Source organism: Anastrepha ludens, chromosome 3 (assembly GCF_028408465.1).
Source record: "Anastrepha ludens isolate Willacy chromosome 3, idAnaLude1.1, whole genome shotgun sequence".
NCBI classification, from domain to species: Eukaryota; Metazoa; Arthropoda; class Insecta; order Diptera; family Tephritidae; genus Anastrepha; species Anastrepha ludens.
Window position 1 is genome coordinate 99,817,950 of NC_071499.1, and position 17,862 is coordinate 99,835,811.

The window sequence follows — 17,862 nt, forward strand, 5'->3', positions numbered from 1 at the left end:
CGACCAGCGCGCGGGGTATCCTCGCCATAACAGTGTTTATTTCTGCAGCAGCAGTTGTTGCATTTTTACCACTTTTATAAAAAATATACAAAATATGCCTCCTATACGTTCGAAGATTCCTTTTTACTTTTTAACAACACGTTCTTCTATGCGCGATTAAAATCATTTGTTGAATGCACAATATATCAAAGAAAATATAAAAAATATCAAAGATAATAAAGAAAATATAAATAGTTCCGTTATATTCCGCGAATAATTTTTTGTATGCAAAAATAGTACAAAACTCAAACTATGGGGAAATACGCACGAACTTATGGACTGACCTGATATAAATAAACGGCCGAATCTTTTCTCGGAGAAGCTTCCTCATATGAACCCAACGTATGCAACTATTCGCCCAAAAGGAAGATTCAGCCGAGAACACATATTACGTTTGCCCAATTCAGTTCTGTATTTGCCTTAGCTCATACAAGTCTTTTCAATGTATGGTAATGAGAGCAGCGGTTTTTTCAATGTGCTCCGGAATGATCATGCGGTCTTCTTTACGTAAAAGTCCTCGTATCCTGTCTTTGGATTCATTAACTCCTCTTTTCCTTAAAACTTTCCTTAAGCTTCACGCAACGATAAGTTCACCTTTGTCACAAACAATGATATTCTGATCTTGCTTCGGAGAGATATTTTTTTGGGCTATATGTTTAGACAAGTACGTATATAATAAATCATTTCAAAAGTTGATTTTTTCCATACAACTTTCTCCGTTATCTGCTTTCTTTAGACGTTTACACTTATTCAAAATAAATTTGGAAGATTTTCTAATGCCTCTTAATATAATTAAAAATAATTAGAATCAATTACCCTTGAGGTTGTAAAATCATTACTAATTATAGACTTTGTATTTGAAAATTAAAATAAACATTTTGTATTTGGAATTTACCATTGTACATGAAATTTACCATTTCCCATTATAAGTTAAAATTTGGTAAATATTGATCAATACCAACACTGTGATCAAGATAACAAAAATTAAAAAATAAATGCAACAACCGACAACAGTTTATTTCTCACTTGTTGCTACGAGCGCAAGTTCCGTAAAATTTCTGCAGTTAAGGTATGCTTGCCCGAGCCCGTATGACTTGCGTCCAGGGAATGAGGAGCCTAAACATTTAAGTACAATATATATGAAGGAGAGATAGCATACATTGGAAGTACTCCACAATCTAAAGTTTTTTTTATTAGTGTTTGTACCTTACACATAAATTAACAGTTAATTACAGAACGATATTAATAATAAGGCTTGTATGGCTTTTGGTGAGAATTGATTCCAAAATTCTTGAATGCATCCATTTAAATAAACATACCTCCATCGTAAGCGTAGTCTGCTTTGTTGTGCATAATAAGACGGTTCTCAACAAAATAGAAACTATCCGAACGAGTTTCAAATGGGCTTGCAATCATATCTGAAACTACATAAGAAATAATGATATTAAACTATTCTTTTTATATCATAAAGCTGATATCAGCCGCATATAAAGTGTTTGAAACTTATAAAATTTCGTAAAGGATTTGTTTGTTCTACTGAAGTTATTTATTTATAGTTATATGGTTATGACTTTCATATTTACTTTTCAACTTATGGCATGTGACAGCCAACATCTTTAACGCTGGATGGCTTAAAACTAGGTTTGTAGTGATTTTAGAGCTTTTGGTATATTTTGGTTAATATTAAATGATTAATGTACAGAGAGATACATTTAATATATTAATTTAAAATTAAAGTGATCATCTGTTAAACTTATAATAATATAGAACGGGTTTGTTAGAGGTGCAATCACAATCGCTGATTACACATTTATTAAAGTGTCACGTTTGATGCGAAATTTTGGCAAAACTATAACGTTCTAATTGTCAAAAACTCATCCAATGTTATGGGTAAAGTTTTTGATGGACGTCATACAATTTTTTGCCATTTTCAGCAGAAAAATAAGCGTCATTATCGAAATTATTAAGGAATTTTTTTTAAACTATTATTTTTGTTTACATATTCACCTTCTATCTGTTTATGCAAAATAATTGCCGAACATCGGAAAAGTATTATCTTAACATTTGCAGCAGGATTGAAACGTTTATAAGTACTTATATATTAAATTGATCATTTTCGTTGTTTACCAATTCGTTTTTTAATAATTTTTTTACGAAATAAAAACAAAAATGATTTTGAGTGATGAAGATCTTTATTTTGCCCTTTACGTGCTTCATTACTTGTCTGTTTGTATACTGCAGCTGTTTAGTTCACAAGTGCCAAATATAGGGTGGGCCATGAAAAATTTGCCTTTTGAATCGGCTTTTGTCCTTAACGGCTCCCCACAAAAAATAGTCCAACGGGCTTAAATCACAACTCCGAGGCGGGCAATTGATATCGGAATTTCGGCTGATTATTCGGTTTTCAAAAACGGTAGCCAAAAGTTCGAGTGTAACTTTGGCAGTGTGACAAGTTGCATCATCCTGTTGAAACCAAATGTCGTCCATGTCATCCTCTTAAATTTTTGGAAACAACTCGTTGGTCATGTCACGGTAACGCTCGCCATTTACTGTAACCGCGGTCATCGCTCATTTTCGAAAAAAAATGGCACGCACCAAACAGTGACTCGTTGTGGATGCATTTGCTTCTCTACAGTAACGTGTGGATTTTCTGAGCCGAAAGTCCAACAATTTTACTTATTGACGTAGCCACCAATGTGAAAATCAGAAAAGAAAAAGAAGACTCACCACTTTGGAAATCGGTTTTCAATATTTCCTAATTTTGTTCAAGCGTATAGCGTCCCATTTCGTAAATGCCAAACCTTTAAGTAAATTATGAATACATTTGACATGTCATTTGTGTTACCATTCTCAAAAAAATAGGTGGTTCAAAAAGCAAACGCTATATGGCCCACCCTGTATGATGCAAAAACTATAAATCTTCCGTTACGGAGATTAATTTTGCGCCACATTGTACATCAATTGGTTCTTTCATCCTTTGTTGCTTGTTTGGACGAGTTCCTCCACCGCCTTCGAACGGCGATAATTTTTTATGAGGAGCTTTTTCGTGGCGGAAATACGTAAGTCGGATGTTTGCCATTGCTTGCCGATGGGTGATCGGTATTCGAAATTCTTTTCTCTCATTTGGTGTTTTACCCCGAGTTTTCAATCCGGGCTCAACTGAATAGGCTACCAGGTCCTAACCCATTCGGCTACGGTGGCAGCCAGACTGCCTCTTTTATTATATATCTCGAACAAGCCCAAGAACAAGCCGGGTTTTACTCAGTAAATTTCGGAAGCCGTCCTAATTAGTTGGCTATGCTATAATATTGATAACATCTACTCTAGGGATTATCATATCAGTGCTGCAGTGTACCCTAATCCGAATAGGTTCACCATCCTTTTATTGTAAAGAATTTAGTAACATTTAGCTAATGTGTCAAATTTGATCAAAATCAAAATTGAATGCTATAGATAGCGGTGCGCAATCAAGAATGATAGAATACAAGATTGCGCCTTCGTAATTCGCTGTAGCCTCAGTGCTGCGAGTATACAAACAAAAGGAAGATAAATTACTTGTTTGTGAAGAGGAAGAGTAAGCGAAAGCATTGGAATCGGCCAAGCACAAGATATTATGATATATAAATATATACGAGTATACACACACACTCATACACTTTCTCGTCATCGCAAAAACACGTAAAAAACTGCATCTGAATGTATTGTTGTAATTGAAGTTTTCATAATTTAACACGCCGTACTTAATTTTTGTTAGAATGTTGAATAATAAAAACCACAATATTACTAAGCCTTTCACTGAATATGAACATACACAATTAACTTCTCTTCCTATTGTCTCTTTATTTGAAGTGATGACGCCATCGGTCAAAAACGCGAAAAGTAAAGTAGCCATACAGTTTACCTAATAGAAGTGTGTCCCCCATAAATTAGAAACTGTTTGACTAAATCGATGGGCTTAGAATATTTATGTATTTATGTATCATACACAAAATATTTATTATCCACAACTTGCACAGAAATTAACACAAAGTATGACTAGAAGTTGTGGTGCATTAGCTAGAGTTGTGGAGGTAATTGGCTCCAAATCAGTCAGTTTGACTTGATAACTGTTTAACCGCCCATATTTGTTTTCCTTTGAGTTTTTGCTTAACTATTGCCCAAACATTTTCAATAGGGTTGGCATAAGGTGACTGTGAAGGCCAATAAAACATTTTTGCTGTTTCCACCCTACACACCTTCGGCTTCGATGCTTGGGATTGTTGTCTTCTCGTAAAATGCAAGGTTGACTAGTTCATCCAAGCATCTTCGCAGCTGACTGTAATAATGCTTTCTTGTAAATTTTATTCATCAAAACTACATTCAAATTGGCGGTAACCACAAATAAATGGCTAAATCCTTTTCCGGAGACGCAGCCCCAAGCATGAACTTTAACTGGACTCACGTATATGCAACTATTCCCCCATAACCATGATTCAACTGTGCACTGCGCTCTGAATTTTCCTTAACACATGCTAGTCTTTTTCCAATGTGTGATAATGAGAGCAGCCGGGTTTTCAATGTGTTTCAGAATTTGAGGTATTCTGCACGTAAACGACATCGAATCGTGGATTTGGATACAGTAACCCCACTTTTCGTTAAAACTGGTCCGGCCTCACGCAGCGATATGTTGAAACGTATTTTTTTGGGCTCTGTCCGGGGAAGTTATCAACGCGTTTAGTTTCGGTATACCATTGCACCTATTTATTTATGAACGCCTTCAACTTCTTCAAATATTTTGGTGTAGATGCACGTGACTCTTCGGACGTTTAGGGTGTGTACATAGGAACACTGCTTCAAATCGTTTTTCATATGCGGAACTCTTTTTGTAAAAACAACGTCCACTTTCTAAATTTTGCACAATGGATATTGCGGAAAGGATACACCTAATATTTTTTTATAACGGAACTCTCCGGTCTAGTCTCCGGCGGTTCGAAATTTCGCCGGTCACGCTTCTATTAGGCAGACTGTATGTATAACTGGGTAATATCCTATATATGAAGAGTTTACATCTGCTGTAATACTGTAGAATAGATTTTGTATTGCTAATATATTGAATGGAAACGTAATAAAAAGTTCATTCGGCTTATATTAACTTCCATAAAATTGACTAGACCCTTGAAATTTGCTCTGCTCAATACTTCAATATCATTTCGCTTTAGCAGATGAGCATCTTTAATGTATTACCTAGTTCAGAAGGAAGGTTAGGAAACTCATATATGTGTTCACAAGAGTTTTTAGAATAAGGAATGCAATATCCAAATTCAAAATCAAATGTTTTCAGCAACCGATCTCGAAAGAAGTGCCGTTCAATCATCCGAAAATTATTGACGGGTTTGCTGCCAACCGTGAATTCCACCCTACAAATGAAAGAAAAATTTAAATTAGTCCAACATGTTTATCGTTTAAAATTATTAAGGCAACTATCATACAATTAAATATCAATAATATCAGTATTATTACGAATTTCGTTACGTTAAAATCCAAATAAATCTATCACAATAATTTCTCTGAGTTCGATCACTGGATTGTCAAATAAAAGCCCCAAATGAATGGCAACATCACTTGCTTCATTTTATTTCCAATACTTAACTGCTTTACTTTACATGTACACGTTTACCTTACGACTGAATACCCTATGCGCATGCTCCTCTGTTTATATACATGTGCTTAATAACCATCGTAATTTCTAGTTCTGGTAGCTCGTATATTTTGGCGAGTTCTGTCCCGCCATCTGCTGTCGCCATCAAAGCGTGTTTCTGTTTTGGCATCTCATTCGTTCGCTATTGTTGCAAGTCGGTTCGGAAAGTTTCTCGGTCGCAACAGTATGTTATATAATTACAATAAGGTTCGCCCTATAGTTGAAACTCAACCAGTTTTATCTTTATCTCTATTCTTCTCTCCACCATTATATTTCTATCCTGCTCTTAATATTTTTTGATTTTTATATATATATCTATATTTTTATCCTTATATTTTCCTTTATCCTTATCTTTATCTTTATACTACAGTTCTTTATACGGAAGTTCTAAAAATTATACATTTTCCGATAGGGTGATTAATTTTGTTCCATCTTTTATGTATTTAAATATAATATTTAATTGGACATACATAATACATGGATTGAAAAGTCCCGGGCCTAACACATAGATGGCACTAGTTTTATTGCTTCACCTCTTTTTCAGTTAATACTAACCTTAAAAAGACAGCTGTTAAAATTTCATGATATTATACCGTTCAAGCGAAGCAATGCTTCAAAAGTGTTATGAGGACTCCGCTCTATCAATAACAACAATAAAACGATGGTTTGCTGTATTCAAACGTGGTCGTAGAGACATCGATGATGCATTAAAATTTAAACACTACTGTTTTTAAATGTGAAATGAAAATATTTACAATAATTAATTACATAAGGTAAACACTCATTTTGGCCAAATACTCATTTTTTATAAAGGGTGGTTAAATTTCAAGGGCCGATGTTGAATGTGAACCACACCTAAACGTCAAGTTTTTTTCTAAATTTCATTTGACATTTTTCAATTTCAGGCTATCAATTTAAACCATGGAAAGATACACAATCCAGCAACGCGTTAAAGTTATTCAGGCTTATTATGAAAACGGGCGTTCAAATAAAAATGCATATCGCGCATTTCGTGATTTTTTCGGTCAATTTAATCGTCCAAATGTGCGTACAATCGGAAAAATTGTGCAAAAGATTGAGCAAACCGGGTCTGTAGGAGATGTGAAAACCGCAGCGCATGCTCGTACAGTTCGTACTGCAGAAAATATTGCTGCTGTTCGCGATAGTGTGGTTGAAGAGCCGTCCACCTCAACTCGTCGTCGTGCCCAACGACGCTCGTCGTTGATGAACATTATGCATAAAGACTTGCATTTACACGCCTACAAGGTGCAATTGACTCAAGAACTAAAGCCTCTTAACCATTTCAAACGTCGTCAATGGTCAGAATGGTGGCAGGAAATGGCAACAGTGAATGACCAATTTTCGAAGAAAATCATCTTCAGTGATGACGCATATTTTACCTCAGTGGATTCGTCAATAAGCAGAATTGCCGCATTTGGGCGAATGATAATCCAAGAGTGATTGCCGAAAAACCAATGCACCCACAAAGAGTGACTGTTTGGTGCGGTATATAGGCCGGCGGCATCATTGGGCCGTATTTTTTCCAAAATGAGGCCGTTCAGGCAGTTACTATGAATAGTGTTCGCTATCGTGAGAGATAACGAACTTTTTATGGCCTGAATTGCAAGATATAGATGTGGACGATATGTGGTTTCAACAGGACGGTGCCACTTGTCACACAGCTACGAAACAACGACTCTTTTGCGCGAAAAATTTGATGGCCGACTAATCTCATGTCGCGGCGATGTCAATTGGCCGCCAAGATCATGTCATTTGACACCGTTGGACTTCTTTCTTTGGGGTTATTTGAAAGAAAAGGTGTACGTCGATAAGCCAGCAACAATTCAAGAGCTAAAGGATGAGATAATTCGGCACATTAACGGCATAGAACCTCAATTATGCCTCAGCATCATCGAAAATTTGGACCATCGGATGGAAGTGTGCCACCGAGGTCGCGGCGGTCATTTGGCCGAGCTCCTACTCCTATTTGTGACGTGCGTCTTGATGTTGTTCCACAAATGGAGGGGCCTCCAGTTTTAAGCCGACTCCGAACAGCAGATATTTTTTATTAGGCGTTTTTAATGGCAGAAATATACTCGAAGGTTTGCGAGGTTTGAGGGGCGACCACGATTAAAAAAACTTTGTCTATCATATTAGTGTTTCATGCACGGAAATTCGAATGTACGCACTTCTAAATGGTAATCACGGCCGACTAACCAAAACCATACAGAAATAAAATACAGCTTATCTCAGTATTTTCAACTTAATTGTTGGACTCATTGAGTAAGTAATAGAGTCCCAATCTCGAACAAAAATTATTATTATTATTATTTATTAGGAAAAATATATAAATATTAAACCTAATTGCATATAAGAGTGCAAGCTACAATGGCCATCGACTCCGAATACATATATAAGTAAGTTCTTAGTATTAAAATTATATTAAATTACGCAAGTTACATTCTACTAAAAAATTAAAAATTTTCAAAATATTTACATAGAATGGTGTTCTTAGCAATTTTTGATACTGATTAGTAATTAAATGTTTTTGCCTAATACTTACTAAAATCAAACAAGTGTTGAGTATGTACATATATGATCGACGGACATAATATTGCTGCAAAAAGGGCATGTTTGTTTTGGACTTCCGGTGAGAAGATATTGGTGAGCTATTTGTATATGCCCTTAGACGTGGAAAATGGTTGCTTGTAGACGAGGGATATTGCTGGGGTAGAGAAGTTTATCGCGAGTCGGGTTAAGTTTTTCCATTCTGTAAGTCTCTTATTACGACATATTTTCTTCAGGTCATTATAATCGTTTGTCTCATATTGATAAGTAGGTGGTAATCCAAAGTATTTCGCTGCAGTATCAGCTTGTTCATTACCAGGAACCCAGAGCAACGCAATTTTATTCCTATATTTAATACAAAGGTCACGGATCTTGACTATTATTGTTGACCTGTTGCGTATGTTTTGAACTGCGTTTAAGCAGGAAGAATTATCGGAACATATAACGAATTTGCCCTTTTGATGAATTACATATTCTAGAGCTTTGTGAATAGCAAAAGCCTCGGCAGTAAATAGAGATGTGAGTGGAGGGAGCGTACCACCTCTGATGGTACTGCCCTTCGATGAGGTAACTGCAAAGGCAGTGTTTGTTGCTTTAGAGCCGTCAGTAAAAATAGTTACAAAATTTTCTTGTTTGTAGTTATTGACGATTTCCAAAAAAAAAAATGGAAAAAACTTTCATTACTGGTGTTGGATTTATTTAAAGCGTGCAGAGATGCATAAATTTGAATTCTCTTATCAGCCACTCGGGTTGTATAATATATTGATTTTATGGCATTTAGGCGGTATATTTATATCAAAGTGTACACATAACTTTTTAGTTTCTTCTGTGTTTAGAAGCACTAATTACGATTTTATGGACACTAGAGTTCGGAGTATATAGTAGTTTGGGTATCAGTTGGATCGTTGTGTCGTATTTTTTCCCTTAATGAAGGTAAACCAGTTTCGCCCGAAATGCATTTCACAGGTGATGTTGGGAATGCGTTTATGCTACGTCGAATCACAGCATGATATATAGGTTAAAGTTGCTTGATATTTGTGTTTGCACACCAACCAAAAATAGGAAGCTCATAGTTGATACTGGAGAGTATAATAGCTTTTGTGATGCTTGTGAGAGTATTGGGGTGCATAAAAGATCTTTTACTACATAAATATTTAATAATGTTTAGTCTCTTGCAGAGTCTCTTTCTGAGGCTAGTACATTGGTACTTTAAACTAAGCTTACATGGTTTGATTGAAAAGTAATGAGTCTTCCCGCGCGGAGCGTCTGCCAAGCGATCAACCGAATCGGCTGGTGAGGGAAAATGATCGTTGGACCTTCCCCTTCCACTAGAAACCCGTCCCAGTTCGCTGGCAACAGCGGTGCAGTCAACATCGCTCCGCGCGTGAAAACTGTTTTAAAAGTGTGTTAGGATTTTGCAGTGGCGAAAATGCAGCGATCGTTGGAGCAACGTTACTCGACCAAATTTTGCGTAAAGCTAAACAAAACGAGTACCGAAACTATTGGGCTACTCAAGGAGGCTTACGGAGACCAATCTCTGTCCAGTGCCCAAGTAAAACGGTGGCACAAGTCGTTCAATGAAGGCAAGGAGGACGTCGAAGACGAACAGCGATCTGGAAGGCCTTCGACGACGTAAACAGACGAAGATGTGAAGCGGGTTCGTGAATTTTTGAACCTCCAGGAAGCACTGTAAACGCGGCATTTTACAAAGAAGTGCTCCTTCGGCTGAAAAACCGTGTCGCCCGGGTTCGGCCCGACCTCGTCAACAATTGGACCCTTCATCACGACAATGCGCCGGCGCACACCGCCTTCCTCTGCTCCTCTGCATTGGCCAAGATGGGGGTTCCGGTGCTTCCCACCCTCCCTACATCCCAGACCTGTCCCCTCCGGACTTATTCTTGTTCCCGCACCTGAAAAGAAAGCTGAAGGGGAGGCGTTTCGACTCCATTATGAAAAAACTGTGACAGCCGAATTGAACGCGATTCCGGCGGATGAGTTTAAAAAATGTTTCCTGCAGTGGAAGGACCGCTACCAGCGGTGTATTGACGCTCAAGGGTTCTATTTTGAAGAATATTAGTTGTATAAGCCAAAACGTTTAATAAAACTGCTTAAAAAAATAAGGCTCAATACTTTTCAATCAAACCCCGTACTCTATTTAAAAAGTGTCAAAAAAGTCTTTAAGTTACTGACAGATTCAATTATGGTATTATCAAAAACTAGATGAGGATATATATGTCGCAGAATAGGCTTATTTGCCCATTGTACCAATTCCAGCTAAATAAGAGCTAAGTATGACCATTGTACGTCTGTGTATATTTTTCGGTGGCGCCATATTTCTGCAGGTATAACTTGGTGCACGACGACAGAGGAAAAGAGACGGACTCTGTTGTCGAGTAAGGTCTGGTCGTAAGGCGCGGAATATCTAAGCGAAACAGAGAGAGCAATAGAATACTGAGATGATGAAATTATACAGGCTCAGTTTCGTAAGTCCGTCAGGCGGTCGGGCAGTTGAGATTGCGCCTTGCAATAGAGCAGAACTTACTTGCCTAGAGTTGTGAAATTTGCAAAGAGAAGAATAATGAGTCAAGACAAGGTTCCGACATCAGAAGTGGGATCTGCTTTGCCTACTGAATCAAATATAACAGCGCTAATAGAGCAGAACCGCAATCTCATGGACATAATTAAAAATCTGCAGACACCAAGAAATCCAACAACCAATGACAAGTTAAAACGCGTAACGCTACCAAAATTTAATCCCGACGGCGCTGAAGCGGACGCGTCAGCATGGTGCACCACAGTCGATCTAATCATGGCGGACAATGTGGTCGAGGGCAGCGATTTAGTGATGGCCTTGAGCAAGGCACTCGAAGGTAGCGCGTCACAGTGGCTATCCCAAGTATGCTTTGCAGGCATCACTTGGACGCAGTTTAAGGAGCTGTTTAATGGACGGTTTGTTGGAATTGAGACTGGTGCAGCTGTTCTACTGAACGTATTTAATGGCCGACCAAAAGCTGGCGAAGGACTCGCTGAGTATGGGACTCGCATCGTAACGCTGCTAATGTCAAGATGGAAAACTCAAAACTTTGAAGAAATAGCAGTTTCCGTAACATTGGCACACATGGCTCAACTTGATAGTAAATTGTCACGTTGGATTTTTACCAACAATGTTAAAACCCGTAATGAGCTCCAACAACAACTACAAGCACACGCTTTTAAGAAGCGTAGTTATGATGGCGATGCGAATACTACTTTTGAACAGAAGAAGCCCAAGTTACAGAATCAGATGAAGTGCAACTTTTGTGGAAAAGCCGGTCACAAATACGCCAATTGTCGAGCTAGACTGGAGCAGGGTAGGAACACTGGAAAGAATCGCAACGGAAGCAGTACGTCTGGAGCAAAGGAGCGGCCTAGTGTGAAATGCTTTAAGTGTGACGAAATTGGACATTTTGCATCAGTTTGTCCAAAAGGTCGATCAGGTGGAAACGGCAAAGTCTACGAGAAGCGCGTTGAAATTTGTACAGTAGCCCCGCCATCAGGAATGATAAATCTGTCCGGTGAGTACGTTCCATTCTGTTTTGACTCAGGGGCTGAATGTTCCTTGGTCAAGGAGAGCATCGCTAATAAATTTAAAGGAAAACGAATCACTAATATTGTAAAACTTAACGGTATTGGTAAGGACTCCATATGTAGTACACAGCAAGTTTTATCTAATATAAATATTGAACAATATTGTTTTGAGATTTTGTTACATGTTGTTATGGATAAGTTTTTAAGTTCTGATGTGCTGATTGGCCGTGAAATTCTCGGCCAGGGCTTCGGTGTTTCAATGGACGCTGCTAAGTTTCAAATCTATAAAACAAAAGAGGTGAATTTTGTAAATTCAACAGAATACGAAAATATTATAAGGTCCAATACCCAAATTAATGAATCTGATAAAGTGGCACTGACTCACATTTTAAATTTCTATTCTGATTCGTTTATTGACGGAATTCCAAAGACACGTGTCTCCACTGGACAGTTGGAAATAAGACTGATCGACCCACAAAAGACGGTACAACGACGCCCATACAGACTAGGTGAGGATGAGAAAAACCGGGTGCGACAAAAAATTGACGAATTACTGCAATCAAATATAATACGGCCAAGTTGTTCACCTTTTGCTAGTCCGATGATGTTGGTTAAAAAGAAAAATGGCACCGATCGTCTTTGTGTTGATTATCGTATGTTGAACGATAACACAGTGGCAGACAAATATCCGTTGCCTCTCATATCGGATCAAATTGCTAGACTCCGCGGTGTAAGATATTTCTCATGTGTAGATATGGCAAGCGGGTTTTACCAAATCCCAGTACATGTGGATTCGATTGAGCGAACTGCATTTGTAACGCCTGAAGGGCAATATGAGTTTTTGACTATGCCTTTTGGTCTTAAAAATGCACCGTCTGTCTTCCAGCGGGCTATAATAAAAGCATTGGGACTTTTGCCATCGTATACATCGATGATGTTTTGATTATAGCAGAAACCAAAGAAGAAGCATTAGACCGGTTGCAGATCGTGCTAGAAACTTTAAGTAAAGCTGGATTTTCCTTTAATATAAGCAAATGTTCTTTTCTCAAAACTAGTATCGAGTACCTTGGGTTTGAAATTAGTGACGGAGAAATTAGGCCAAACGCTCGTAAAATTCAGGCATTAATAGGGTTACCACCGCCGCAATCTGTGACACAGTTAAGGCAATTTATCGGTTTGTCTTCCTACTTCCGGCAATTCGTTCCCAAATTTTCCGAGATATTAAAACCCCTGTACCACCTTACGTCAAAGAAAAATTCAAATTTCGTTTGGAAATCAGAGCATGAGCAAATACGATCAAAAGTAATATCGATACTAACAAAAGCTCCAGTATTAATCATATTCGATCCTAAGTTCCCAATAGAGTTGCATACAGACGCGAGTTCAATTGGCTATGGAGCAATATTGCTGCATAGAATCGACAATAAGCCACATGTAGTTGAATATTTCAGCAAATGTACATCGCCCGCTGAATCTAGATACCATTCGTATGAATTAGAGACATTAGCCGTAGTTAACGGTATCAAACATTTCCGTCATTATTTGCAGGGACGTAAATTTGTTGTTTATACGGACTGTAATTCTTTGAAATCAAGTCGTACAAAATTGGATTTAACTCCGAGAGTACATAGATGGTGGGCGTTTCTACAATCATTTGACTTTGATTTAGAGTATAGGAAAGGCGAGCGAATGGCGCACGTCGACTTTCTATCACGAAATCCAGTGCCAGAAAAAATTAGAAACGTAATCAAAGTATCAGAAATGCGAATTAATTTGACGGAGGTAACCGATAATTGGTTGGTATCAGAACAACAGCGCGACACTGAAATACTAGACATATTAACGAAACTTAAAAATAATGGAATGTCCGAAAATTTAGCCAAGACCTATGAATTGCGAAAAGGAATATTGCACAGAAAAATACAGCGAAATGGGAAAACAAAATGCTTACCGGTAATTCCAAGGAGTTTTAGATGGGCAGTCATAAATCACGTACACGAATCTATTATGCACCTCGGGTGGGAGAAAACGTTAGACAAGGTCTATAGTTACTATTGGTTCGAAAATATGCCAAAATACGTGCGACGATTTGTAGACAATTGCATCACCTGTAAAGTATCAAAGCCACTTGTAGGAAAGGTGCAAGCGGAGCTGCATCCAATTCCCAAGATAGAAATCCCGTGGCACACCATACATATTGATATAACTGGTAAACTGAGTGGGAAAAACGATTTGAAAGAGTACGTCATAGTACTAATAGATGCTTTTACGAAGTTTGTGTATTTTTACCACACCTTGAATATAGATACTGAAAGTTGTATCAAGGCAGTAAAATCAGTTGTGTCAATATTCGGTTTACCCACAAGGATAATCACGGATCAAGGTCGCTGTTTTGCGAGTTCAGGTTTTCGCGAATTCTGTTCTTCTCAAAAGATTAATTTGCATTTAATTGCGACAGGGGCCAGTAGAGCCAATGGCCAAGTTGAACGCGTAATGAGTACACTCAAAACTATGTTGACGGCCGTAGAAACCAGTCAAAGATCGTGGCAGGATGCGTTGGCTGATGTTCAGTTGGCTATGAATTGCACGGCAAATCGAGTAACAAAGTATAGTCCCTTAGAATTATTAATTGGCAAGGATGTTAGACCTTTTGGTTTGCTGCCAATAATCGAAGAAGATGACAATGACATAGATAGGGATAATCTCAGAAGGCAGGCTAAACGAAATATGGAAGAAAACGCACGATATGATAAATACAGGTTCGATAAAAATAAAGCAACAATCATTAAACATAACGTAGGTGATCATGTATTACTTAAGAACGAAGAGCGTCACCAAACTAAACTAGATCCAAAATTTAAAGGTCCATTTGAAATAGTTGAAGTATTAGATGGAGACCGATACACACTGAAATCTTTAAGTAGTAAGCGAACTTATAAATACTCGCACGAATTTTTAAGAGCATTGCCAAATAACCAAATGATTGAAGAGTTATGTGAAAATGAAGACAGCACAAAGGAAGATGTGTCTAATGTTTAAAAATTAAATAAGACAAATAAAGCGACACCAGATACGGGTCAGATTTTCCACAGACCGCACTATAACAGAATGGACTTGTTATGGCGGGGGTCAGATTTTCCACAGACCGCACTATAACAGAATGGACTTGTTATGGCGGGGGTCAGATTTTCCACAGACCGCACTATAACAGAAGGGACTTGTTATAGCGGGGGGTCAGCATACTAATATGGAAATGGAATTACGTAAAAAAAAAAAAAAAAAAAAAAAACTTTATTTTGTTAAAAAAAAAAAAAAAAAAAAAAAATGTTGTGATGGAAACAAAGAATAATCGAATTTTGTGAAACTATCTTGTTAATTCTTGTAAGCTAAGAGAAAATGAATGTGAAATACAAACATCTGTTAAGGCGGAAAAGTGTCACTGTGTTCTAACGTTTCGGGAAACACACAGGGACGTGTGATTTGTCAGGAAGGCCGTGTCGCAGAATAGGCTTATTTGCCCATTGTACCAATTCCAGCTAAATAAGAGCTAAGTATGACCATTGTACGTCTGTGTATATTTTTCGGTGGCGCCATATTTCTGCAGGTATAACTTGGTGCACGACGACAGAGGAAAAGAGACGGACTCTGTTGTCGAGTAAGGTCTGGTCGTAAGGCGCGGAATATCTAAGCGAAACAGAGAGAGCAATAGAATACTGAGATGATGAAATTATACAGGCTCAGTTTCGTAAGTCCGTCAGGCGGTCGGGCAGTTGAGATTGCGCCTTGCAATAGAGCAGAACTTACTTGCCTAGAGTTGTGAAATTTGCAAAGAGAAGAATAATGAGTCAAGACAAGGTTCCGACATATACATTTTTCTTTATGTAAACAAATAATAATTTACATTTTGGGATGGAGATAGATGCCCCAGATTTTAGTCCCCATTTTTTAAACTCTGTAAGTACTTTATGGAAGGTTTCGTTAATCGCTTGTAAATCTTTCAAACTAGTATAAACAATGGCGTCATCCGCATACCGAGTGAGTTTGATGCTTTTAATATTTATGCAAATATCCGTGAGTTTGTCGAAATAATATAAAACTACTGATAGCACAGAGCCTTGGGGTATACCATTTTGAAGAGGATATGCATTCGAAAAAACGTTATTTACGCGGACTCGAACTGTCGATGAGTCATAAAATCTTTTACTATTTTAAAAGCTTTCGGACCAATCTTCCATAAAGCAAGTTGGCTTAAAACCGCATACACTCCTGCCATCAAAAGCTTTCTCGAAATCAGTAGCCAGAATTGTGGAATAAGTTTTAATGGCAAGAGAGTAAGATACGTGGTGCTGGAGTTGAATAAGCGAGTCCATTGTACTATGCTTATTCTTAAAGGCCGTTTGGTTATGCTTGATAATATTATTTTTTGTTACAAACCATATCAGTCGTTTAACAATATTGTTTTCAACAAGACAAGAAATCAAAGAAATGGGCCTGTAGGACGAAGGCAAACTAGTAGGTTTACTTGGTATGATGATAGGATAATTGTGCTATACGCCAAGGATGTTGGTATGAACTTTTGGAGAAGATAGTGTTATAAAGAGAAAGTAACCTTTTTTTGCGTGTTACCGGTAAATTAGAGAGAATTGGATACGATATACGATCCATGCCAGGAGTTTTATCTTTGGCATGTTTAAGTGCTGATTCCAATTCACAAAACACTATTTTGCTTTCCACATATTTTTCTGACTGCGATAAATTTCCTGGGTTGTAAGGCACGGAATACGAGTAACCTTATTCTATGATATATTCGCGAGAAAAATTATTATCCTCAGAAAGTTCAAACCAAAAATTGGCGAAGGTGGTTGCTATATCTTCGGAGTTGGTGTTCAGCGTATTGTTTGATTGGATAGATGTTATGGGGGCACGAGGGATACCAGTGAGTCGCCTGACGTCTGACCAAATCATTTTAAGCGTGGACAAGGGTGAGGTTCTTGAGGTAAAAATCTCAAAACTTTTCCTCTTAGCGATTTGATCCGCTCTTTTGAAAATAGCATTTGATTTTTTATAGGACATTACATTAGTATTTGAAATGTTTCTTTTGAAAATTTTCCACAAGTCAATTTTTTGGGATCAAAGTCGTTTTAGGTTTTGGTTCCACGAGATATATGTATTATTGTACACCTTTTGATTGCTTTGGGGAATATACTTATATACTGCAGAGCGTATTAGCTTTGTAATAATGGAAGTTTCTTGGTTAATATTTTGCACGGGTAATTTATTCAAGATATTTGTAATGACAAAATCCAGCACATGTCTGTTCCCATATTGGGCGGTGTGTTGGCCAGAGACTGTTCACCATGTTAGATGCATATAGTCGCACATGCATACAGAACACTTCCTGACCAGGATCCAAGGCGGCTGGTTACTGATATACAACGGAGCTAACACATCGGCAGAGCGAACTCACATCGCCCCTTTGAGGTCGCAGGTGGAAAGTCATAACGATCTATCCAGCGACTCCCAGTGCGCCCCGTTGCATACCGGTCATGCTAGTGGTAAGCCGGCAAAAATCTAGGCCCAATACCTGCCAAAAAGAAGTGATGGAGCGCAGAACGATGGAGCAAGGAAGGCTAAAGCGAACCAAAAGAAGAATGAACGAATACCAAAACCAAAATCGAAGGCTGTGTTGGTAAAGCCGGTAGAGGGCCACAGTTATGCTGAAATCCTCAAAAACATCCGAGAAAATACCATGCCAGACGAAACCACAACGGTGAAAGGCATAAGAAGAACCAAAACTGGCGCTCTTTTACTTGAATTAGACAAAGGGAAAACAGTTAACGCTGATTTTTTGAAACAATTAGAGGAAACCGTAAAAGCGGTCGGTTCCATTGCAACCTCAGACCAACTTCAACTGTAGAGATCAGAGATTTGGATGCCGTCACGTAGAAGAAGGATGTTGATGACGCTGTGAGAAAAATGCTAGCTGGCACTAATGAAAATATCGATGTTAG

At 38.0% G+C, this 17,862-nt stretch overlaps 1 protein-coding gene across 1 annotated transcript in view; it reads right to left on the reverse strand.

The window, feature by feature from the left end:
• Positions 1 to 1,206: 1,206 nt before the first annotated feature.
• LOC128858603 (protein unc-119 homolog) overlaps positions 1,207 to 17,862 on the reverse strand; it is a 29,812-nt gene continuing 13,156 nt past the window's right edge. The window contains exons 2-3 of the mRNA XM_054095006.1: positions 5,263 to 5,435; positions 1,207 to 1,463 (exon numbers count right to left, since the gene is read on the reverse strand). Coding sequence (XP_053950981.1) covers positions 1,345 to 1,463; positions 5,263 to 5,435 — 292 coding nt within the window. The 3' untranslated portion in view covers positions 1,207 to 1,344. The remainder of the gene's footprint in view (positions 1,464 to 5,262; positions 5,436 to 17,862) is intronic.